At 44.5% G+C, this 24,587-nt stretch overlaps 1 protein-coding gene across 2 annotated transcripts in view; it reads right to left on the bottom strand.

The window, feature by feature from the left end:
* Usp13 (ubiquitin specific peptidase 13) overlaps positions 1 to 24,587 on the bottom strand; it is a 122,222-nt gene that overhangs the window by 8,700 nt on the left and 88,935 nt on the right. For both annotated transcript variants that reach the window (XM_045161512.1, XM_045161513.1), the window contains exons 14-19: positions 16,198 to 16,286; positions 13,952 to 14,074; positions 9,741 to 9,767; positions 9,160 to 9,303; positions 7,158 to 7,324; positions 6,196 to 6,349 (exon numbers count right to left, since the gene is read on the bottom strand). In XM_045161512.1, coding sequence (XP_045017447.1) covers positions 6,196 to 6,349; positions 7,158 to 7,324; positions 9,160 to 9,303; positions 9,741 to 9,767; positions 13,952 to 14,074; positions 16,198 to 16,286 — 704 coding nt within the window. The remainder of the gene's footprint in view (positions 1 to 6,195; positions 6,350 to 7,157; positions 7,325 to 9,159; positions 9,304 to 9,740; positions 9,768 to 13,951; positions 14,075 to 16,197; positions 16,287 to 24,587) is intronic.

Genomic DNA, 24,587 nt, shown 5'->3' with positions numbered 1-24,587 from the left:
TCAGCCCCTCAAATGCTGGGACTAAAGGCACAGGCCATCACGGCCAGCTGAGAAGGTTTTTTTTTTTAATTTATTTATTTATTTATTTGAGAGCAACAGACACAGAGAGAAAGACAGATAGAGGGAGAGAGAGAGAGAATGGGCGCGCCAGGGCTTCCAGCCTCTGCAAACGAACTCCAGATGCGTGTGCCCCCTTGTGCATCTGGCTAACGTGGGACCTGGGGAACAGAGCCTCGAACCAGGGTCCTTAGGCTTCACAGGCAAGCGCCTAACCTCCAAGCCATCTCACCAGCCCTGAGAAGTTATTTTTAAATGTGAGAAGTAAGATGGTCGAATAGTAAACAATTTTTTTTTTTGTTTGGTTTTTCAAGGGAGGGTCTCACTCTAGGCCAGACTGACCTGTAATTCACTATGGAGTCTCGGGGTGACCTCAAACTCATGGTGATCCTCCTGCCTCTGCCTCCCGAGTGCTGGGATTAAAGGCGTGCGCCACCATGCCCAGCTTCAAAATAGTAAACAAATTATTGAAGATAATGTGGCGCTTCCTGACTGGTCTCAACTCCAGAAAAGCAACTTCAGCATCTTTAGCTGCAGTAAAGCAAACGAGCAAAGACTGTGCAGCTTTCTGGCCTCTAAGCCGGTGACAAGAACACGCAGAGCGCATATTTGGGCTTTCCCCTCATTTTTGTATACCAGTCGCTTCCTCGTAGCTAGACATAAATGCCTGACCAGAAACAACTTAGGGCAGGAAAATGCTACAATTCAGCCCACAGTTCCAGAAGGTAGCTAGCGTTCAGCACGGCAGGCTGGATGGGTAGCCACAGTCCCCTTTATAGACAGGAAGTAGAGAAATAACGAAGAGTGGGGGCTAGATGATAAAACCCCAGGGCCTGCCTGCAGTGGTGTGCGTCCCCCAGCGAGGCTCTGCAAATTTCCCAAACGGCACTAACTAGGGATGAAGTGTTCAAAACACCTGACTCTATGGGGGACATTTTGCATTCAAGCCACCACAGTTTTGACTGCAGGCTGGCTAACGTGCCGTGCCCTTATGAGATACGACTACTGCTCAGTAAGCGTTAGTAGATGTAATTGTTTAAGAGTACGCTTATGTCAAGGGCACTCTGGAGCTGCACTGGATATATGGTAATTATTGTTGGATCATTGATACGGTCCCTTGAAAAGACCAGATGCACTCCTAAGGCCTTAACTCATGACTCGTTACCCATTCAAAATGGGGTACACTTAGGCTGGAGAGATGGCATAGTGGTTAAGCACTTGTCTGTGAAGCCTAAGGACCCCAATTCGAGGCTCGATTCCCCAGGACCCATGTTAGCCAGATGCACAGGGGGGCGCACGCGTCATTTGCAGTGGCTGGAGGCCCTGGCACACCCATTCTCTTCCTCTTCCTCTCTCTCTCTCTCTCTCTATCTATCTATCCATCTCTATCTGCCTTTCTCTCTATGTCTGTCACTCTAAAATAAATAAATAAAAATTGAACAAAAAAAATTTTTAATGGGGTACACCTTCTTCCTGCCCCTTCACTCTCCTAGCAATCTTACCTACAGAACCCAGCTGTATCATAAACCATGATGCCTTCTCCAAAAATGTCTGTAAGAATAAACGAACTGAGACAATGAGACTGCTGGAGATCCCAAAGGGGACTCACTTAACACCCCATACACTCTGTTAACACTACACCCTATCCCTGCCAGGATGTCTGTGTAACGGTTAATATTGACGGGAGGAGTGTAGCCAGGCCTGTAGGAGGACTACCCACGCCTGGATCTCTCTCACGGGCACGATCTCCCTTCTCTCTGAACTGTGCATTCCTAATATTTGGCTCCATTTCATTTTTATTGTCCCTGAGCCGTCAGTTTCTATCTCCAGCATCACTGGCTATACCAGCCACCCCTGAAATAAGAAAGCCAGAAACTCCACCCTCAGAGGATGCTGAAGCTACAATGTTGTGAACAACTATGCTATAGGGAGCCACAGCATGCTCACATACGCACAGAACAACCCCTTTGCATTTGTTTGTTGGTTTGACTGAGGATCGAACCCAGGGCCTTACACATGCGAAGCAAGCACTCTAACAATGAACTGTATCCCCAGCAGTTCTCCATTATTCCTTTACCTCAAATCACCTTGCCCCTGCCTCAGACCACCCTATTTCTTTAAGGCCACAAGTATCCCTGAACTGTATACTAGGGAGGCAGATTGGAGACTATGGGCAGCTTGGGAGTAAACTGCCTTTGCAAAGCTGGTACTTCAGTGACTGGCATGTTGGGCAGCAGGCAAAATGGGCTTCAGTCAGTCACACAGTGAGGGCTCAGAACATGAGGACAGCCAAAGACACCTTGAACTAACCCTGAAGACTCTGGTCTCCAGAGGTAAGCTGGGTTTTCTCAAGCAGCCCCCTAACTTGAACAGTTGGTATCTCTAAGTGTCCTTAGCTCCCTCTGGATGAAAGTAAGATGAAGATAGCTTCCCCAGCTTGCTCTCTGTCCACAACAACTTTCCCTCAGCCCTGCTCTGACAAAAATGCCAGTGAAGGGCTGGAGAGATGGCTTAGCAGTTAAGGCGCTTGCCTGCAAAGAAAAAGGACCCAGGTTCGACTCTCCAGGACCACGTAAGCCAGAGGCACAAGGTGGCACATGCATCTGGAGTTCATTCGCAGTGCCTGGAGGTCCTGGTGCGCCCAGTCTTTCTCTTTCTCAAATAAATAAATAAAATATATTTTAAAAGAAAGAAGGAAAATGCTAGTGAGGAAGGAAATGGGTCTTGCAGCTTTCATATCCCTTGTAGTTCCCTAGTTGATAATATAAACATAAATATATATCCTTTTGTTGATAACAAAGATAAATAACGTCATTTTTCTAAGGACAGATAAAGCAAGGGAGACAACTCGTAATGCAGCCAAGAATAGGAGTTACTTTGTCCTTCCTTCAGATTCATGCAATGTACAATTTAACATCCTACCAGGCGCTCCACATAGCACTCCCCAGAGGTGGCCAAACCTGCTCTGAGGGCCTGGGAAGATGGCTCTGTGGGTAAACAGCTTGCCATGCAAGCATGGGGGTCTGAGTACAGATCCCCAGAACCCACATAAAGCCACAAGCACATCTACAATTCCAGTGCTCCTACAGTGAGATGGGAGGCGGAGGTGAAGAATGGGCCAAAAGCTCACAGGCCAGTGAGCACAGCAGAAAACAAGAAGAGACCCTGCTGCAAACACCGTGAAGGCAAGGACCAGCAGCTGTGGTTGTTCTCGGACCTCAAACATGAACGCTGTGGCGTTGCAGGGCCCCCACCCTCACACACCAACAACACCCATATATGCATGTCACACAGAGAGAGGGAGAAAATAAAAACCCTGCCCTGAGAGCATTGCCTCCAGTCATTTGCATTCATGCAGTTGTTTATTGAGCACTTATCATGAGCTAGCCCCAGTACAGGAGAAGTTACTTACAAAACATTGACTCTTCTATAAAATCAGACTCAAAATGCATTTGTCAAATCATTGTGGTTTCTGCCTTGTTGTTTTCTTATAATTAGATTTTTTTTTTTCACCAGCCTCTGCCTTTTTATCCTGCAGTTGGTATCTGGCTTCTCATAGCACATCTCACAGCATTTCCTCCTCACCCTCACCCACATCCCAAGGTCTGATCGACAGTGTCATCAAGAACGTATGAAAGCACCATTATGGTGTCCTGTTCAAAGACGAAACTTTATATGCAGCAGGTCCTAGAATGTCTGTGCAAGGCCCTGAGGTACAGGAAGCCTGAAAGGATGATGTGAATCTGAGAGAGACCCTTAGCCCTCACACCCCTCCGAAGAAAGGGAACTCTATCCATCACACCTGCCTGCTTCTGCAGCCAAACACGTGGTGGCTTAACAAACAGCCCCATGTTGTGGTTGATTCCTTCTACTAAAAGAACTCAGCATCTCCAAAGGGAAGTCCATTATGGAAAAACCAGTGAGGCAGTGAGCCACGGACATGGAGCCCGTAATCAACCCTGCTCAGGAATCAGTGAAGACCTGGCCCATTATAGCCTATACCGCTTTGGGAAAGCTGGTGATGTCTGAAAAGAAATACCATATTCTTTTTTTTATTTGCAAGGGACAGGAGAGGAGAGAATGGGTGTGCCCAAGCCTCCAGCCACCGCAAATGAATTCCAGATGAATGCATCACCTTTTAAATCTGGCTTCTGTGGGTTCTGAGGAATCAAACCTGGATCCTTGGACTTCACAGGCAAGTGCTTTAGCCATTAAGCCATCTCTCCAGCCCCCATAAGTACCATACTCTTTAGATGAATGTGGAAGTCAAGAAATCTACACCCCCATCAATTCTTACCTAGCTGGGATTAAAATACTTTCAGTGAATAAATTCTGAGGAGAAGGAGGGAAAAGAGTGGGAGGAGAAGGGGATGCTTTCCCTCATCCTCCTCCTTTTCTCTTTCTCTTGCTCTCATTCAATATATAAATGTTATATCTGGTAAGACCATTAATGTGTAGGCACACTGCAACTCTATTACCATAGGAACAAATGCAGTGATACGAATATCTATAATTCAAGTGCTATTTACTTAATACTTTTATGTGTTAGGCAGCATGAGTTTCACAAAATGACTTCAGCCCTCCATAAGCCCTCAGTCCAGTGGGAGGCAGAGAGATCCACATGAATAATTTTACTACAAGATCAAATTGATAGCTACATTAACATAAGAATAAGCATTGTGTTTCAGTGGCTCCAGGCACAGGCTGTGTGGGGTAGACACCAGCTGAGTTGAAATTCTTATTCTACCACATTGTCTGCGAGATCTGAACAATCTACTTTCCTGTCTCTGTCTTGGTGCTTTTGTCTGTAGATCTGGGATAATAATAATACCTACCTCATAGGGCCACTGGGACAATTAAACATGGCACAAAGGGAAATGTCATCAATATTCGGATAATTATTACCAGAAGTCCAGAGAAATGGAATCTATGGCCAAGTTCTGAGCACTCAGAAAGACTTCAGTGTGCAGTAATGGAGGAAGGGTATTTCTCAAAAGCGATTCACCTGGTGAAGATCTGGAGCAGGTGAGAAGAGCGTAGGTGGGAGTTGAGTATTTTGGAGTAAAGCATAGCATCAGGTGTCCTGACGGTAGGTACAGGGGTAGAGGCTGGAGTCTGACTGCAGTGAACTAGACATCAGGCCATGACAGCCGCCCGAGGACAGCACATCATGATATCAAGAGCATTAGTTTTGGGTCCGAACTTACCCACATGTGAAGAGCTGCATGACCTTGGGCAAAATACCTACTCTCCCCATCTCTCTATTTTTCTCACCTGTGAAACTATTTGTGGTGAGGACTAGAGCAGTGCTTGGGATCCACAGTCATATGTAATAGTCGGCTACTAAAAGGCAGAGGGTGGCTGCTGGTGGTACCACTTCCTACCATCTTCAAACAGCTCTTCAGAAAGCCACTAGCAGTTGGCCTGCTAAAATGACAGACTCCATGAGCTGAGATGGCTTTCCATTGCTCAAAACATTCCACAGGCGGCTGGAAAAATGGCTTGGTGGTTAAAGTATTTGCCTGCAAAGCCAAAGGACCCAGGTTCAATGCCCCAGGACCCACGTAAGCCAGAGGCACAAGGTGGTACCTGGGTCTGCAATTCTTTTGCAGTGGCTAGAGGCCCTAGTGTGCCCATTCTCATTCATTCTCTCTCCTCTCCTCTCTCCCTCTCTCTCTCTCTCATGAACAAGTTTTTTAAAAAGGAAGAATGAGGATTAAAAAAAATTCCATCATGAAAACAAATGCTGCCACGAAGAAATTTAAACCTCTAAGGAATTAACAAAATGGGGCTGCTGCTGTATAGCTTAGTGGTAGAACACTTGCCTAGCATCATGCACAAGGCCCTGGGTTCAATTCCCAGCAATACACCAAAAAAGAAATAGACAAAGTCCATAACTTACACTGAATTTACAGAAATACACACAGACACACACCCCCGTGGCCTGACTCTGAATGAAAGTAGCCTTTATCCAATCATGGTCACCCAGGTAATGTGGCAAGACACAGCATTCATGAGAAGATGGCTCATGCTCATGTTGAATGACGGCAAAGGTGTGGGTAAGTAGGGCTGAGAGGAAGAGCAAGAGCAGAAAGTATGCTCATGACCGCTGAGATGATGTCTAAGGCAGGAACTTACTTCCGCATCCATCCTTGACTCTGGGGCCTTCTGGCTTGGCCTCTGACACGATGTTTGCATTGGCATTGTTCTCCATCTCAATCACAAAGTCACCGTCCTCTTCAAACTCCGGGTGACTGAAGATCCAATCCAGGGCTCTTTCCAGGTTATTGTTCTAGTAGAATGGAACACTTTGACTATGAATGTGGCCTTGAGACCTCGTTGATGCCTAGCCACTTGCACCATATATCAAGTAGATAGGGCAGAAGGACAAATTCATGAGTTTCTTGCACCTCTGAATGACACCCTCTGGTTCAATCATTACTTCAACTGTCCCAACCAAGGCCTGTCACTGGAGTCACTGGAAATGGTTCTGAGCAGTACCTCAGCTCCAAACCCCCACCAGCCTTAGCTCTTCATTTCTGCAGGCTGCTGCTAAAAATGACAGGTGCAAAATGCCAAAGGGAAGGGTACTGTTACACTGAAGAAGAGGATGTTGTTCATCACCACCTGGAGATCCTTCTCTCTACAAAGAGTCTCCTAGGAGAACCTTCAAGATACCTTTCTTGAAGATCTTAACATAAAAAAAAAAAAAACAAAAAAAACACTTTCACCCTAAAGAATTGTCTTACTGAAGCAGGATGTCAGGCATCCCTCTTTGCTCTACGGCGACAGCAAGCTCCCAGTTCAAATCTGTGAGCTCCACTAAAGCCATTCGGAATTTGGTCATCTTACCTCAGCTTTATCATGTCCTTAAGCTTAAATTCACTCAAGGTCGCCTTGTTCGGCTGAGTTTAGCTTTGTGCAGATTATGAGCAAGTAAGTCTTTACGACCATGGTGAAGGGTAGAGTCAGACAAAGGTGACCGAAAATAGCCAAAGGACCCTGGGAGGTCTCCAGTACTACCGCCAAAGGGGCAAACCACCTCCAGGACAAGAGGGAGTTCACAAAACCACAGCCACGCACCCCAGCCTCATGCTCACCGTAGCCCGCAGCGCCTGTATGGCCTGAGTTCGCTGGAATCCCATGGAGGTGATGATGGCTACAATCTCCTCGGGAGGTTGGTTGTCCAATCCAGTAGCACCAAATATAGAGGCTCCAGCGGATGCTGCCCCTCCATAACCAGATACGGTCAGTGGTTCAGCAAAGTCTAAGGGAAATGACCACATTCAAAATCTTGCTCTGTTTTAATTTGTTTGTTTTTTTGTTTTGGTTTGGTTTTTTTTGGTCTTGAATTATACAACACTTTAGCCTTAATAAGGAATAATATCTACAAAGTTACAATAATTAAGATAGTAGAGAATTAACATATGGGTAGACATAAATATCTGTTTAACAAAACTGAGAATTAAAAAAGCCCACAGGCCGGGCATAGTGGCGTACACCATTAATCCCAGCACTCAAGGAGGCAGAGGTAGGAGGATCACTGTGAGTTCAAGGCCACCCTGAGACTACATAGTGAATTCCAGGCCAGCCTGGACTAGAGTGAGACCCTACCTTGAAAATCCCCCCCCCAAAAAAAGAAAGAATTAAAAAAGAAAGCCCACAGAACAAGTCAGTTTCAACTAGACTTTTCAGTGGGGAAAGGACAGTCTTTGCAACAAATGGTGCAAGAACAAGTGGCTGTCTGAAACAAAATAATAAAGACAGTGCCCAACCTCACCCCACAAACAAAATCAACTCAAAATAGATCACAGAGGGCTGGAGAAATGGCTCAGTGCTTAAGGCACTTACCAGCAAAGCCTAACATCCAGGTTCAATTCCCCATTACCCACATAAAGCCAGATGCACAAAGTGGTACGCGCATCAGGAGTTTGTTTGCAATCGCTGGAGGCCCTTGCATGCCCATTTATTCTCCCTCTTAAATAAGAATTTATTTTTATTTGAGATTGTGAGAGAGAAAGAGGCAGAGAGAGACAGAGAGAGAGAGAGAGAATGGGCGAATGAGGGCATCCAGCCACTGCAAACGAACTCCAGATGCATGTACACACACCCCCCTTGTGCATCTTGCTTACGTCGGTCCTGGAGAATGGGACTGAGGTCCTTTGGCTTTGCAGGCATACACTTTAACTGCTAAGCCATCTCTTCAGCCCTTAAATAAAATTTTTAAAAAATAGATCACTGATTTAAATGTGGGCCTAAAACTTTTTATGATTTTTGTTTTTTTGATTTGTTTTTAATTGTATTTATTTATCTGGGGAATCAAACCAGGCCATCACGCTTTGTAAGCAAGCACCTTTAACTGGTGAGCCATCTCTCTAGCCCCAAAAGGTGTAAAACTTGTAAAAGGAAACAGAGCAATAAGTATTTGTGACACTAGTTTACACGTTCATAACAACTGTAGGATACCCAGAGAGTAGATTTGTGCCTGCCATGGACTAAAGAATTCAAGAACAAGGGAAGTGATGGCTAATGTCTATGATATTCCTAATGGATGGACAAAATCGGCCTAGAATTAGGTGATGATAATGGTTGCCTAACTGAATTGACTAAACACTATTTTAGCGTACACTTTAAGTGGGCAGATATAAGAATATATCTTAATAAAACAGATAGAAGGAAAAGCTCATGAAAGGGCCTCCATTTCATGTTTCTAGTTCTGATTTTCTTCAAATCTGACCTATAAATATGCCCCAACATCTTTCTAGTGGTCTTTTTTAAAATTTCTTTTGCTGTTATTTTATTTATTTTAGAGCGACAGACAGAGAGAAAGAGGCAGAGAATGAGAGAGAGAATGGGTGCACCAGGGCCTCCAGCCACTGCAAACGAACTCCAGACGCTTGCGCCCCCTTGTGCATCTGGCTAACATGGGTCCTAGGGAATCGAGCCTCGAACCGGGGTCCTTAGGCTTCACAGGCAAGCGCTTAACCGCTAAGCCATCTCTCCAGCCCATCTAGTGGTCTTTTTAATGCTGAAATTTGCATACTTTAAGGGGGCAAAGACAGTATGCTATAGTTCATATAGTATGCTAGAAAACAAGCCTACCTGGCTCCTCCATGTGAACTATGATCCAGTTGAAGGCCACCTCGGCTCCCATGTTTCCAGTAAAGTACACGGCCTTCCGGCAAGCTTCCAGAGGAAAGCCCATCTCAGCCAGCTGCATCACCGACGATTCATCGATGTCGGAGGCTACAGAACACAACAGGACACTCTGATGTGAAAAAGACTCTTCACCCCTTATCCACAGACTAACGCAAAGAAAAGTCCTATTTTACTTCCTTTTAAGCCTCCTAAACATTGAACTGTTTGAGAGAAGAAATGGCACTATTATGACCCACACAAGGATGGTAAGGAAACCATCCTAGGTCACGCAGCCGTATACAGCAAAGCCAGGGCTTTATACCAAGGCGGACTGGCTCTCACGTCAACAACCATTCTCCTGAGCTGTAAGGACTGATTAATTAGCCATCGACCTATGCTTCTTGCTTAACATACAGGTGTCTTTCCCACCCAGGAAAGGCTATGCACACCCAAACAGAGCAAGGCCTCTTTGCTGAACTACCACAAAAAACATATCACACTACTAACTATTGTAGGACCCAGAAACATGTTAAACAGATACCTACGGTCTATCAACTGGTTCATCAGGCGGCCTGGAAATTAAGGGACAGGTCAGAAAATGAGAGTGAGTCACATCAAGGGATTTTAGACACAGAGAGCAAACACACACACACACACACACACACACACACACACACAGATCCAAGACATTCCCAAAGCCTTCCACTCCTGAACACCCCACCCAGAACACCACCTACATATACAGTCACTATAGTAATGAGCCAGATTTTAGATGCACATCAAACATGGAGTCCCAATTAACATTTCAATGAGCTAAGTAACTTCAATTCCTGTATTTACTTCTGGTCCTCCTGCCTCCACCTGTACAGCAATTTCCCACCAGCTGATGCATCTCATTTCCTGAGAGCCTTGAAGAAACCACCTGGTGCAGGGTGCCACGCTGAAGTCCCCTGCTCTACTCCGCCTCCTCACTTCAGCCTTGACTTAGCTTTCAAGAATAATCTAACACGGGTCTGTTTTGAATCCAAGCTAGCTCCTCCTGAGCTCCTTACCTTGCTTTCCTACTAAACATGGTCACCCTCGCTGCTGGACGGATGGGAAGACTTGATGAGGGCCCAGAATGCTCCATCACTATTAGCTAACTTACCTATGAACACACCGGTTAGGGAAAAGGGCAGAGAGAAAAGAACCAGGATGAAAAAAAAAAAATCCATCTGAATAACTGAGCAGAAATTAAACCAGGATTGTCCTGGCAGTGCTTTTGAACTTACAGAGGTGAGACAACTATTTTTTGCATGTCTGTTTTGTTTAAAATGCCATGTACTCAGCCAGGCACGGGAGCACATGCTTGCCTTTGATCCCAACACTCAAGAGGCTGAGTTAGGAAGATCAAGATCAGCCTGGGGCTACAGAGTGAGTTCCACCTTAGCCTGGGCTAGAGTAAGACCCTAGCTCAAAAAAAAGAAAGAAAGAAAGAGAAAAAAAAAAAAAAAGAGGAGGGGCATTATTCTCTATTTTTAAAAAACTATTTATTTACTTAGTTATTTGAGAGACTGAGAAGCAGATAAGAGAGAGAGAGAATAGGCATACCAGGCCCTCCAGCCATTGCAAACAAACTCCAAACGCATGCGACCCCTTGTGCATCTGGCTTGCATGGGTCCTGGGGAATTGAACCTGGGTCCTTAGGCTTCATAGGCTAGTAGTGTCTTAACCACTAAGCCATCTCTCCAGTCCCATTTCTCTATCTTTAATGTGTTTTCATGTGTTCAGTTACATGTATGGGAATACACTGTGCTTCAGGAACACTACCTTTTGTTGAGACAGGGTCAACCACTGGCCTGGAGCTCACTCACAGGAGTCTATCTACCTCCACCTCCTCAACACTGGCACATCACCAAACCTGGCATTTTTATATGGGTTCTGGGGATCAAATTCAGGTCTTCATGAATGTGAGGTTAGCACTTTACCAACTGAGCTGTATCCCCAGTCCAAGTTATGATTTCTCAACAATTCCACAAGCTGATCAGGAAACCCACGTGACTCCCTGACTATGAATCACTAACCAAGTTGATAAAATGCCATCAAGATTTTTTTTTATTTCATTTTAGGTACTTACATACATGCTTACAGTGCATTTCTAGTCTCACCCAGCCCCATTGCAATCTCTCATTTCCTTTCCCCTCCCACGAAATCCTTCCTTTCTCCATTAGATCCCCATCCTGCTTCCATTCCTTGCTTTCATTTGTTTTGTTTTGACTCACTAAGTTAAATTAGGGTCACCTGCATGATCATGGGAGAGAAGTTAATTTACTGAAGAATGGGCAATCCACCAGTGGCTACTCCACTAAAGGCCATGACACCTTGGGCTTTGCAAGAAAGCATCTTTACCACTAAGCCATCAGTAGTCACTATTTACTCTGAGAGGTGTGGGGTCTCATGGACTCCTTCCTCATCTATGATGAAATATTGACAGGCTCAATGTGCAAGTAAGTACATCTACTAAGAATTCATGAGTGAAACATTTTATCCAGAAGACAGTATTCCCCAGCCCCACGTCCCATCCTCCTGCTCCTAACATTCTTTTGACCTCTCTTGCACAAGGTTCTCCGAGTCTTGGATGTCATGTTTAGGGCTGAACACAGACTAGTCACTGACTAGTAACTTTACCAGCCATGCAGCTCCATGAACAACTTCTACCTTTTGCATAACGAACCATCGGAGTTCAAGGCCTTGAGCAGAACCAATCTGTAGTGGTATGGCATGACTCAAGATCAAGAGTTTTTTTGTTTTGTTATTTTTTTGGTGTGCTTTTTTGTTTGTTTGTCTGTTTGTTTTGTTTTGTTTTCAGAGGTAGGGTCTCACTCTAGCTCAGGCTGACCTGGAATTCACTATGTAATCTCAAGGTGGCCTTGAACTCACGGCGATCCTCCTACCTCTGCCTCCCGAGTGCTGGGATTAAAGGCGTGCGCCACCATGCCTGGCAGATTGTCTCTAGTTGTGACTGTCCTGTTTCCCCCAGGTGGGGAATGAAGAAACATGAGAAGAGGAGTGCTTCCAGCAGGATCTTGGTTACAGAATTGTGTGGTTCTTGCTAGTGCACTAAACAACCAAAAGGGAAAATTAACTGGGTGTGTTGATTTTAAAACTCTTGACCTTAGCCAGGTATGGTGGCACACGCCTTTAATCCCAGCACTCGGGAGGCAGAGGTAGGAGGATCGCCGTGAGTTCAAGGCCACCTTGAGATTACATAGTGAATTCCAGGTCAGCATGAGCTAGAGTGAGACCCTACCTCAAAAATAAAATAAATTTAAAAAAACAAGCAACAGGGCTGGAGAGATGGCTTAGTGGTTAAGTGCTTGCCTGTGAAGCCTAAGAACCCCAGTTTGAGGCTCAGTTCCCCAGGACCCACGTTAGCCAGATGCACAAGAGGGCGCACACATCTGGAGTTCGTTCACAGTGGCTGGAGGCCCTGGCGCCCCCATTCTCTCTCTCTCTCTCTCACTCTCTCTCTGTCTGTTGCTCTCAAATAAATAAATAAAAATAAACAACAACAACAAAAAAAGCAACAACCAAAAACACCTAGAGACAATGTACCTGAAAACTGTCCATTTCAACTGCTCATAACAGAACTGAATGGGGTGGTCACACCTATAGTCCCAGCATTAAGCAAAGAGAGGCAAGTGCGCATCATGGCAAGTCCAAGGCCAGACTGGGATACACAGCTCGTTCAGATTATCCAGAATACATAGGGAGACGGCCTCAAACAAACCAACAAAAGCATGAGGGCTGAAGAGATGAGTCAGCAATGTTCTTATTGTGCATGGTTGTTTGAATGCATGTCCCCCATACAGCAAGTGTTTATTAAAGCTTGTAACTTAGTTTTCCAGCCCCCTGACTGGAACGGGCATCACTGTGGGGGGTCCTTGTGTCAAAACCTAAGGTGTATTTGGTAGCAGATTTGACTTCCAGCTCAAAGCTATGCAGAGAGGACTCTGAGCTCTGGCTGCGCTTGCTTGTGGTGCTGGCTGTTTGGTCGTCTCTCTCTCTCTTTCTCTCTCTCTCTCTATCCTCGGATTTATGAATGAGAGCCAATTTCTTCTACCCTAGATGGAACATCCTCTGGATCTGTAAGCTCAAAGTAAACCCCTTCCTCCCAAAAGCTATGTTCGCTTGGAAGTTCATTCTAGCAATGTGGAGCTGACTACAACACTGCTGGGGAGGCAGAAAAAGATGGATCAGGGCTGGAGGGTTGGCTTAGCGGTTAAGCGCTTGCCTGTGAAGCCTAAGGACCCCGGTTCAAGGCTCGGTTCCCCAGGTCCCACGTTTGCCAGATGCACAAGGGGTCGCAGGCGTCTGGAGTTCGTTTGCAGGGGCTGGAGGCCCTGGCGTGCCCATTCTCTCTCGGTCTCTTTCTCTCTGCCTCTTTCTCCCTGTCTGTCGTTCTCCAACAAAAAAAAAGATGGGTCACCAGGGCAAAGTAGCGAGCTAGACTAGCCAAATTGACAACCTCTGGGTTCTAGTGACCATGCCTCAGTAAATAGAGAGCTGATGAGGAAGACACCAACATCAGCCTGTATATACACTTGTGCCCATACACAGAGAAGCGCACGTGCACACACACACACACACACACACACACACACACCCCACATGCAAAGATAAATGAATAAAATCAAGTACTCATAATGGATCTTTGTGTTTTGAGTGTTCAGTTGCAATTATGACTCCATCTTGTGTGTCCATGGGGAAATGGTACCTTTTGAGTCATCAGGAATGACAATCGGGGGGCTGATGTCCGGAAGCTCCTCCTCTCCCGGCTGCAAGCCCCTGGCTCGGAGGTGGTTGATATCAAGCAGATCTGGCATATCGATAGAAACATCTGCAGAAGGACACATTCTATCACTGGAGTCTCCAGAGCATACCATCAGCCCCTCACAGACTCACAGCATGCATGGGTCTAGGCAGAGCTAAGGAACCCTTCACAGCACATCAAGACTTGTAAGAGGTTAATGGAGGATCTGGGGGAAGGACAGAGGGTGGCAGGATGTCACACTGGACTGCAACAAATCAGTTAAGCTACAGGTCACAGACTAGCAAACCAACAGGCTACGTGTGGCCCAGATCTATCCTGTTTGATGGTCTCACGCTGTTGACATGTTCCGATTTTGATGATTTAATTTTAACATCTACATGACTAGATTATTCTGAAAACCATGAAGCAGGGGCATGTTCTCATACGATAACAGCTACCTGGATCCAGCCTTTACTTTCTACCTAGACATATCACAACCCGACAATAACCCCACTGCCCCCTTCCTTCCCAGCCCTGAGCACCCTATCCATGTCATTCTGTTAGTTCAATCTTGTCTTTTCCCAGAGTGCCAATGCCTGAGCCAGACCATGAGAGCTGGTTATGTAGTTTCTCTGCCCAATACTTTCTGCTTCTTTCCTGCAAGTTATTCTCCTTACACACTTGTGTTGATAACGTCTAGGTTATGCTGTTTTCTCAGATCATCACAGGTCCTGAGTGCATTCTAACTAAGGTAACAAAGAGGACAATTCTAAAACAGTTAACTGACTTTTTAGTGCATCTATCCCAGGAATGCTTGATTAAAAACAGCTTGGCTCAGCTGCCATTGTGTTGACTTACTCAAACACAAAATGCCTGATAGACGTGAAGATCTGGTGATACATCAACCAGATGAGGATGAAAAGTGGACTCAAGCACTCCTGTTGGAGAGCTAGTAAAAAGAACCAGGAAAATGCCAACCCCAAATGATGCCAGACGTGGAAACTCTATATAAAACAACAATCCACAGAACAAAAGCTAAGTTTAAAAACAAAGTTTTAGGGGACAAGAAAAACCAAACATATATTCTGACCAACACATTCAAGACAATTGCTCTCCTCAAGAGAAAAATCCCGGTTCCTTAAGCATCTCCCTGTTACCCCTTAAAATTCAGTAAGACAATGAAAACTGGTCCAATGTTTGTTCCCTTGAAGAAATTCTAAGGGCAGAGAAAATAAGAAAACTATATCCAAAGAAAGAAGTGCAAAGCCTTTGGAACGAGTCAGTTTCCGGTCTCAGGAATTCCAGGCTCCTCCAGTATCAGCCGAGATAGAGTGACCAGCACCCACTCTTGTCCCCAAATTTCTCTCCACAGGAAGAGCCAAGGCCTGACACAGGGCCTGAGCAAACACCCCTCTGGTTTTACGTTCTTTTTCATGGTCACCCTCAACTGGTGCTTGGCTGCTGTTAAGCCTTCCATCTTCCTGTTCTGATCAGTGTTCAAAAACGTAAAACTCTTAAGAGACCAACAAACAGTTCAAGGCACTTGCTTGAGAACAGACAGAGAGTAAACTGTCTGTACATTCTCCCACTGCCCTGGGCTTAACCTAAGGCCCTTCAGATTCCATCATCCTGGTGGAAGAAATGGTTTCTACGCACTGCCTTTCACAAAGGTCAAGAGCCTTTCAAATGAGCAAGAAGAAAGCCCCATGAAGCTCTGACCACATACCCCTTTCAACCATTCAACGTGACCATTCCTATTTGATTGGTGATAATGCATCGGCACGAGCTACATGAATGCCACTAACTGTACCTACCTGCCCAAGAGGCAGAGAAGAGCTACAAAGAGATGCTCTCGCTACTGTAAGCGCAGTCTCTGGGCCAGCAGCACTAGCGGCACCTAGGCCTGTTAGCAACGGACTCTCAGGCTCACCGGATGCACAGTGATGCCTGGAAAACGTGGCCTACTAGATAACATGAGGATCAGGCTTTCACACTGAAAACCTGTCATTCCAGAACTCCTTCCTGGAGGGGGTGGGTTAGCAGGCTGTGTGATTCAACAGAAAGGTGGACGTCATGGGGGGAAGAAAAATAAAAAAAGAATGGAATGGAATGAATTGTGGCAGCCAGCTAGCTACAGGGCCTCTTTCACATGCTATGGTCTTTAAATGGCTTGCTTGACATTTAAACAAAAGCATGCAAAAGGTACCTACCAAACTTTTTGGGAACCCAGTCAAGACCAAAAGTGAACTTCTTTATCTGCACTACCAAGTATTCAGGGAATGAGGCAAAGCGAGACGCTCTGGGAAACACAAGGGGATTAGATCAATCAAACAAGGCAAAAAGAAAGGTGAATACAGTTCACAAAGCAAACAGAGCTTTGTCAGAGGCACGCATCGCAATTCCAGGGGCTGCCCTGACGGTAGGAAACAGCAGAAGGTCAAGCACACGTGCACACACTCGCTAGCTCGCTCGCTCCGACACACTTCCTGGACACACCACAAAACAAAGAAATGCTGACTATGAGAGTACGGTGAGGGTTAAGTGGGGGGGGGGACGGGGGGGGACATTGCATAATCATTGTGGTGCTGTGACATTTCATCTTTCTGAAAAGTGCTTTCGCTCCATTTGGGTTTCTAGAATTCTTGCTGAGATTCAGAATATTAAAAGATGTAGTTGTTCATAAGCATGTCTGTTGTGTCTGCAAAACCCACCTCACTCCTACCAGGAATCTCTGTCTTTCAGCACCGAGCCAGGGCAAGGAATGCTTCCAGGCACTTTGATTGAGGTTTACTACTGAAAATTCCGAGGCCTCATTAAGCACCGCTGCCCCTAAATTCATGGTAACACAGATCCTACGTGTAGCTCTATCAGAGAATAATTATCTAACCTCTCTAAATGCAAGCCTTAAATTTTATTAAAACTAAAACACGTATATAACATCGTGAGTTTTCCTCAGTCTTTCAGAAAGGCTGAACTCTCTGGTCGTGGCTTTGTCAGTTCTGCACACGGACTGAATGTTCAGTATGTATACCAAATTCCATACCCCTGTGACAGTTTATTCAGTCCCCACTGGTCATCTTTGAACCAATCATTTCTATTTGATTGTCGGACTAGGTTACGTAAAGATTAGCCATAGACAAGTTCAGTCTATGAAATGAAAGATTCTGAACTCTAAGCTTTTTGGATCTGAGCCACTGATTTGTATCTGGAATACTTCTTTCCCCAGAATTCAAAAGCCAAAGCCAATGCGTTGCTGCCCTCTAGTGTGAAAGAGAAAACATAGCACAGGGCAGAGAGATGGGGATTTGAGTCTTGGAGAAGCTCCTTAGTTCACTGAAATCTGGGCAAATCATTGGCCCTCCCGAGAATATGTTTCTACATTATAAAAACGTATTTACCAATGTACCGACTTCCAGAGACATATTCACAAAATAATGTAAACCTCTTTGCCAAACTATAAAGAAGTGTATAGACCTAAGGAATTGCTATGGCTTTTACCAATCAAGTCATACAACCTCACTGTATCCCAAGTCTGCTCACAAGGACAGTAGAAGGTACGGGCAGTGATACACGGAAACTTCAGAAAATAAGAGCTGAGAGCTGGGTGCGGTGACGCATGCTTTGAGAAGTAGGAGGATCACTGCGAGTTCAAAGCCAACCAACAGCTACAGAGGGAGTTCTAGGTCAGCCTGAGCTACAGTGAGGTCTATATTTTGAGGGAGGGAGGGAAACAAGGGCTTTGCTATACTAAGAAACTGATCTGGGCTTATCCTGGTTCTCTTTCTGGAATTTTCTATGACCTCCATTTAGGTTTTACAATTATCTGATGTATAGTAATAAACATCATTCTTATTTAAGTCTTCAGTTTGACCAAAACTCAACAAAGTTGAACTTCTGTTAATGACCTTTGCAACTATAGTAAAAAGTGTTGCTTTTCTGACCTTCTTTTCTTATATTAACATAAAATCTGGGGAAAGTCATCAGGAGTTCAATGATGTGCAAATGGTGATGTGGAAGGCCTGAGATCTGTGGTTACTCTGTGCTCAGCACCAGTGAGGTTTCATCCAGTCACCCCACGCTCAGCGTAGCGGGTCCATCTGAGGTTGCGGCAGGAGGTGGGCAGGAAGGATAACTTAACACTTCACTGTGTCGTGAATAACTAAGAGTACATGAAGACATGGAGGCATGGTAGATTCTTCATTCTTTTTGTTAGTTTGTTTTTGTTTTTCAAGGTAGGGTCTCGCTCTAGCCCAGGCTGACCTGGAATTCACTATGTAGTCTCAGGGTGATCTCAAACCTATAACAATTCTCCTAGCTCTGCCTCCTGAGTGCTGGGATTAAAGGCATGTGCCACCACGCCTGGCTTACTTTATTCATTTTTTAACCCTCCGTAGGGTCTTAAGTTGAATCATATATGTAGCAACTGGTATCTATTCAAGGTATTAACAAAAGTAATAGTATTTTTATATATTAATGCAATTTGAAGATATCAAATTGATGGTTAAATCCAACTTAGTCATAAATTATGAATCAAAAAGGGAAACAAATATAAATAAATAATTCTTGGCATACATTATTTTTTTTATTTTTCGAGGTAGGGTTTCACTCTAGCCCAGGCTGGCCTGGAATTCATTATGGAGTCTCAGGATGGCCTCGAACTCATGGCAATCCTCCTACCTCTGCCTCCCGAGTGCTGGGATTAAAGGCGTGCGCCACCACGCCCGGCCACATTTTTATTTTTAAAATTAATCTGTGGAATTATAATTTTTCCTGGGAAGCTATGCATGTTTAGTAAAGACTACCAAAATATAAATCAACCAAAAAGACTGAATGGATACCAAACTTCAAAAAGTTATAGAAGTCAGGCATGGTGGCGCACACCTTTAATCCCAGCACTCAGGAGGCAGAGGTAGGAGGATCACTGCAAGTTCAAGGCCAACCGGAGACCACATAATGAATTCCAGGTCAGCCTGGGCTAGAGTGAGACCTTACCTCAAAAATAAAACAAAACAGTTATAGGAAAATAAACAATTTAGGACAGTTCTGACAAGACAGGTACTGACAATCTATTACATAATTTAATAAGTTAATTATTCACGGGCTACAGTCAAGTCAAAAATACTATGAAGAAGCCGGACGTGATGGTGCATGCCTTTATTCCCAGCACTTGGGAAGGCAGAGGTAGGAAGACTGCTGTGAGTTTGAGGCCACCGTGAGACTACACAGGTAATTCCAGGTCAGCCTAGGCCAGAATGAGATCCTACCTTGAAAAACCAAAAAAAAAAAAAAAAAAAAAGATGCATGCTATTTCTCCTAAAATTATTAAGATTGTCTAGAGTATTGAAAATCTAACAAGTTAAAAAAATCATTTATCATACTAAATATGCCAAAAATATAACTAATCAACCACATTCAAATATATGATACTTTTTTATCTCTGAAAATCTAATCAAAATCCTATGCCTAAGGCAGTCATAAACCCTAGAGGGGTAAACTACTAACTATTGTCTAGGTAAGTGGATATATTATGATCACTAAACTACCCTCCAAACAATTACGTTGATGCCCATATATTAATGCTACTTTCACTTTTGGTTAGTGTGGTGGTCTGAATAGAATAGATGGCCCCCAATATATTCAGTTGTTTGTAGTTTGCATCTGCAGCCACCTGGCTGGAGGCAGTGTCACTGGGTGGATCTTAAGGTGTGATGGTGGGTTTGAGATTTCAATCTAAAGATATGCAAAGTGTGCCTAGCTGGGGTTCCTGAAGTGTGCTGTGGCTTTTGACCTTTAGGCTTGTACTTTTCTCTCCCTCCCTCCCTCCTTCTCTCTCTCTCTCTCTCTCTCTCTCTCTCTCTCTCTCTCTCTCTCTCTTTCTCTCTCTCTCTCTTTCTCTCTCCTTGGGCCTGTGAAAGCAGGCCAGCTTCTTCTGCCATTATGGAACTTCCCCTGGATCTGTAAGCTTCAATAAATATCCCTTCCTCCATAACTGTGCCTGATCTAGAAGTTCATCTCAGAGAACCTGAATCTGTCTGCTACAGTTAGAGAAGCTTCTCTTTTCAGATGGCAGTGACCACTGGAAAACTCAAAAATTCATTAAAGTGCTGAGAAAAAGTGACAGTAGAGTGCTCAGCACTAAGTGAGACATCTCTATCACACCCTCCAAGGCTCAGGGACCACTGTGGAAGAGGTGGCAGAAAGACTGTAACAGCCAAAGGAAGGAAGGACTATCTTGAAATACTTTCTTCCAGACAAAGTGGCTGTGGCACTCATGGCCTCACAGTGGCTGGCATTACCTACACAAGACCTGAATAATAGGAGGGAAAATGAGGACATCAAAACAGAAGAGCGCTGGAGAGATGACTTAGCAGTTTAGGCGCTTGCCTATGAAGCCTAAGGACCCAGGTTCAATTTTCCAGGTCCCATGTAAGTCAGATGCACAAGGTGGCCCATGTGTCTAGACTTCGTTTGCAGTAACTAGAGTCCCTCGTGCACCCATTCTTTCTCTTTCTCCCTCCCTCCCTTTCTCTCTCTCTCTCTCTCTCTCTCTCTCTCTCTCTCCCCCCCCCACCCTTCCTTTCTCACTTTCTGTCTCAAATAAAAATAAATTAGGTCAAGGGCTAGAGAACTGGCTTAGCGGTTAAGTGCTTGCCTGTGAAGCCTGAGGACCCTGGTTCGAGGCTCAATTCCCCAGGACCCACGTTAGCCAGATGCACAAGGGGGCGCACGCGTCTGGAGTTCGTTTGCAGAGGCTGGAAGCCCTGGCGCGCCCATTCTCTCTCTCTATCTATCTACCTCTTTCTCTCTGTGTTGCTCTCAAATAAATGAATAAAAACTTTTTAAAAATTTTTAAGAAAATAAAATAAAATAAATTAGTTTAAAACAAAAATTAAAAACAAAGATATTTTAAAAATAGAAGACAGAATAGTTGAGAAGAAAGGATTCAGTAGAAATCTGGAAGAGGGAAAGAGAAGGTGATGGGAGGGGATTATGATCATGGTATATTGTGTGGTATGGAGGTTGTCAAGAAAAGCTTTTAAAATATCATATGATCCAAGGCAAACAAAAAAAAAAAAAGGAAAGATAAAAATGATGATAATAACAGCTGTTTCAGGTACTGTGCAAAACACTTTAGGCAGCTTAATTCTCTTGCTCCCCATCCCAGCTCTATAAATAGAGCACTCCCTTTGTCTCTAATGTATCCATAAGGAAGACCGGGAGCAACACAGAGAGGAGAGGTCATTTGGCCAAGGTCACATACCAACTGGCCTATAAAGTCTATCCTCCAAAGCTCACACCATGCGGCTCGCTCCAAAATGCCAAAGAAGAAAGGGAAAAATATCTACCTGCCCCTACCCCATAACAGTGAGCAGTTCAAGGCAGAAGTGGGATCTTGTCCAGCTCTCTGCCTAGAGTATGCAGTATTTGCTGAGTGAATGAATGAATGTTCCAAAGAGTCTCCCAGACATGGTCTGTCAGGCTCACTTAAAGGAAGGGTCATTTTTGCCTTTGGTTGTTTTTGTTTGGTTGGTTTGATTTTTTTTTTTCTTATTTTTTGTTAATAACTTCCATGATTATAAACAATATCCCGTGATAATGCCCTCCCTCCCTCCCCCCACGTTCTCCTTTGAAACTCCTTTCTCCATCATATTGTAAACAATATCCCATGATAATGCCCTCCCTCCCTCCCCCACTTTCTCCTTTGAAACTCCTTTCTCCATCATATCCCCTCCCCCTCTCAGTTTCTCTTTTAGTTTGATGTCATGATCTGTTCCTCCTATTATGATGGTTTTGTGTAGGTAGTGTCAGGCACTGTGAGGTCATGGATATCCAGACCATTTTGTGTCTGGGGAGAGCACGTTGTAAGGAGTCCTACCCTTCCTTTGACTCTTACATTCTTTCTATCACCTCTTCTGCAACAGACCCTGAGCCTTGGAAGGTGTGATAGAGATATTACAGTGCTGAGCACTCCTGTCACTTCTTTTCAGCACCATGATGCCTTCTGAGTCATCCCAAGGTCACTGCCATTTGAAAAGAGAAGGTTCTCTACCAAAAGTGAGAGTAGCATTAATATATGGGTATGAACATTAAGAGAAGTGCTTACTGGGCAGTTTGATAAGCATAGTATAAACATTTACCCTGACAGCAGCAGATGTTACACCCCTAGGGCTCATGACTAACCCTGTTCTAAGTTTTCAGTATCTGGTATGTATTCCCTCCCATGAAGCAAGCCTCCAGTCTAATTAGAGGGCAGTTGGTTTCCACCATGACAGACATGCCACTATTGCACCCATTGGCTCATTTGTCCTGGCTGGCAAAATATAAGGCTTGCAGTGTCCACTGTTGAGTATCTTCACTGGTGATTTCTCTCTCCCATTGAACTACATGTAGAATGGCTTCTTCCAGCTTTTTGTCAGCTGGTCTACATGGAGGAGGTTATCAGCTCAGTTTCATGGTTTTGGTTTTTGAGATAGGGTTTCACTATGTAGCCCAGGCTGGCCTCAAAATGTCTATGTAGGCCAGGCTGACTATACACTCATCATCCCCCTGTCTCAGCCTCCCAAGGGCTAGAGATCACAGGCATGCACCACCACACCCAGCACCAAGTTCTTTAGGACATGTTTTGTGTGTGTGTGTGTGTGTCTCTCTGGTCTTTTCTGAGTTTAACAAAAGGAAAGTTCAAGGCCTTACATTAACCAAATTTAGGCCAACTCACAGCCTATATTGCTAGAGAACACAAAGAACTTTTATAAATTCACTGTTTTGCCAAAAATAGTATGGGAAACCTAAGAGACAAGACGCATGTGCCTATGAGGTTAAAGCATGATGATGGATGTGGAGGTCCTACTTTAACAAAGTGGGGATTAGAGGGCTGGAGGGATGGCTTAGCAGTTAAGGCATTTGCCTGCAAAGCCAAAAGACCCAGGTTCAATTCTCCAGGACCCATGTTAGCCAGATGCACAAGGGGGCACACATGTCTGGAATCCGTTTGCAATGACTGGAGGCCCTGGTACAGCCATTCTCTCTCTCTCTCTCTCTCTCTCTCTCTCTCTCTCTCTCTCTCTCTTCCTCTATCTCTCTCTCTGTCAAATAAATAAATAAATAAAATATTCAAAGTGGGGATTAGAGGTCTAACCTGAGCTCAGGCAGGGACAACCCACTCAGGCCCACCATTTACTAGCCAATAGCTTCTTCTATTTCCTCATCTCTAAAATGAGAGACTAACAGGACCTCCCTCACTTAATCAGAGGATTAAATGTGAGAACAGATAGGAAGTTAGGCTACATAGCAAGACCCCACTTCAAAGAACAATGACAAAACTGGTAATTTTAAGAACTGATGGTTAAAAAAAAAAAAAAAAAAAGAACTGATGGTAAGTGCTTAACTCAGGGCCTGGCAATAGAAATGTGTAATACGGAGACTGGAGAGATGGCTTAGCAGTTAAGTGCTTGCCTGTGAAGCCTAAAGACCCCAGTTCGAGGCTCGATTCCCCAGGACCCACGTTAGCCAGATGCACAAGGGGGCACACGCATCTGGAATTAGTTTGCAGTGGCTTGAAGCCCTGGAATGCCCACTCTTTCTCTCTCTCTCTCTCTCTCTCTCTCTCTCTCTCTCTCTCCCCCACCCCTTCTCTCTCTGTCTGTTGCTCTCAAATAAATAAATAAAAATGAAAAAAAAATGAGCTTACAATTCCACATGTCACGGGGTGGGGGCAGATCTTGGAGTCCAACCCCAAGGTGTATTTAGAAGGGAGTATAGAACTACTAGGTACGTTCAAAGCAGTTGGATCTCTGGCCATTCATGTTTGCTCGTGTTGGTTTTTCTCTCCATGCTATGCTGATGTATGACAGAGTGAACCAGCTTCTGCCATTGATGAAACTTTCCCTAGATGCTATCAGCCTGAAATAAAGCCCTTTCCTCCCCATAAGCTGTATCTGGCTGGATATTTGTCCCAGCAAGGAGAAGCTGACTGCACCAACTATGCAATAGAATGAGATCGGGCTTTCTGGGCTTCTAATCCCACCATACCTCCAAGCTCCTAGAACCGTAATAAAAACACATAGAACCGTAATAAAAACACAGAGGGGAAAGGCCCAGTGTCCAGGGTCACTGGCTTAGGAGGCTGTTTTCACCACAAATATGGTATGTAAGCCGCTAACTATCCACCGACATCTCTAAGCTCCAGTGGCATGTGTTCCTCACACTTAGCCTGCAGCTCACTGTCACCTGCAAAGACAACACAAACACACACACACACACACCCCATACCAGACCACAGCTCAGCAGGCCTGGGGGACAAGATTACTTAAAGGCACACAGCTGATAACTGAACTACTAGTAATTTTCAACTGAAATATTTAAGGAAATATGGCTGCTTTGATTTTTTTTTTTTTAGTATTGTTACATTTTTATGTTCTTGTTTTTTTGGGGGAGGGGCTGTTTTTGTTTGTTTGCATTTTACAATGTAAGAAATTAAACTCATAATCTCATGCACACTAGATAAGCAGTCTACACTGAGATACATCCCCAGCCTAGAGATTTTTTTTAAATAAATTGTTCTGTTTTCCTATTGTTTGACATTTGACGTCTGCAATGTGAA

The sequence above is a fragment of the Jaculus jaculus genome, chromosome 11, assembly GCF_020740685.1.
Source record: "Jaculus jaculus isolate mJacJac1 chromosome 11, mJacJac1.mat.Y.cur, whole genome shotgun sequence".
Classification (NCBI taxonomy): domain Eukaryota; kingdom Metazoa; phylum Chordata; class Mammalia; order Rodentia; family Dipodidae; genus Jaculus; species Jaculus jaculus.
This window is presented reverse-complemented; position numbering and strand designations above follow the sequence as displayed.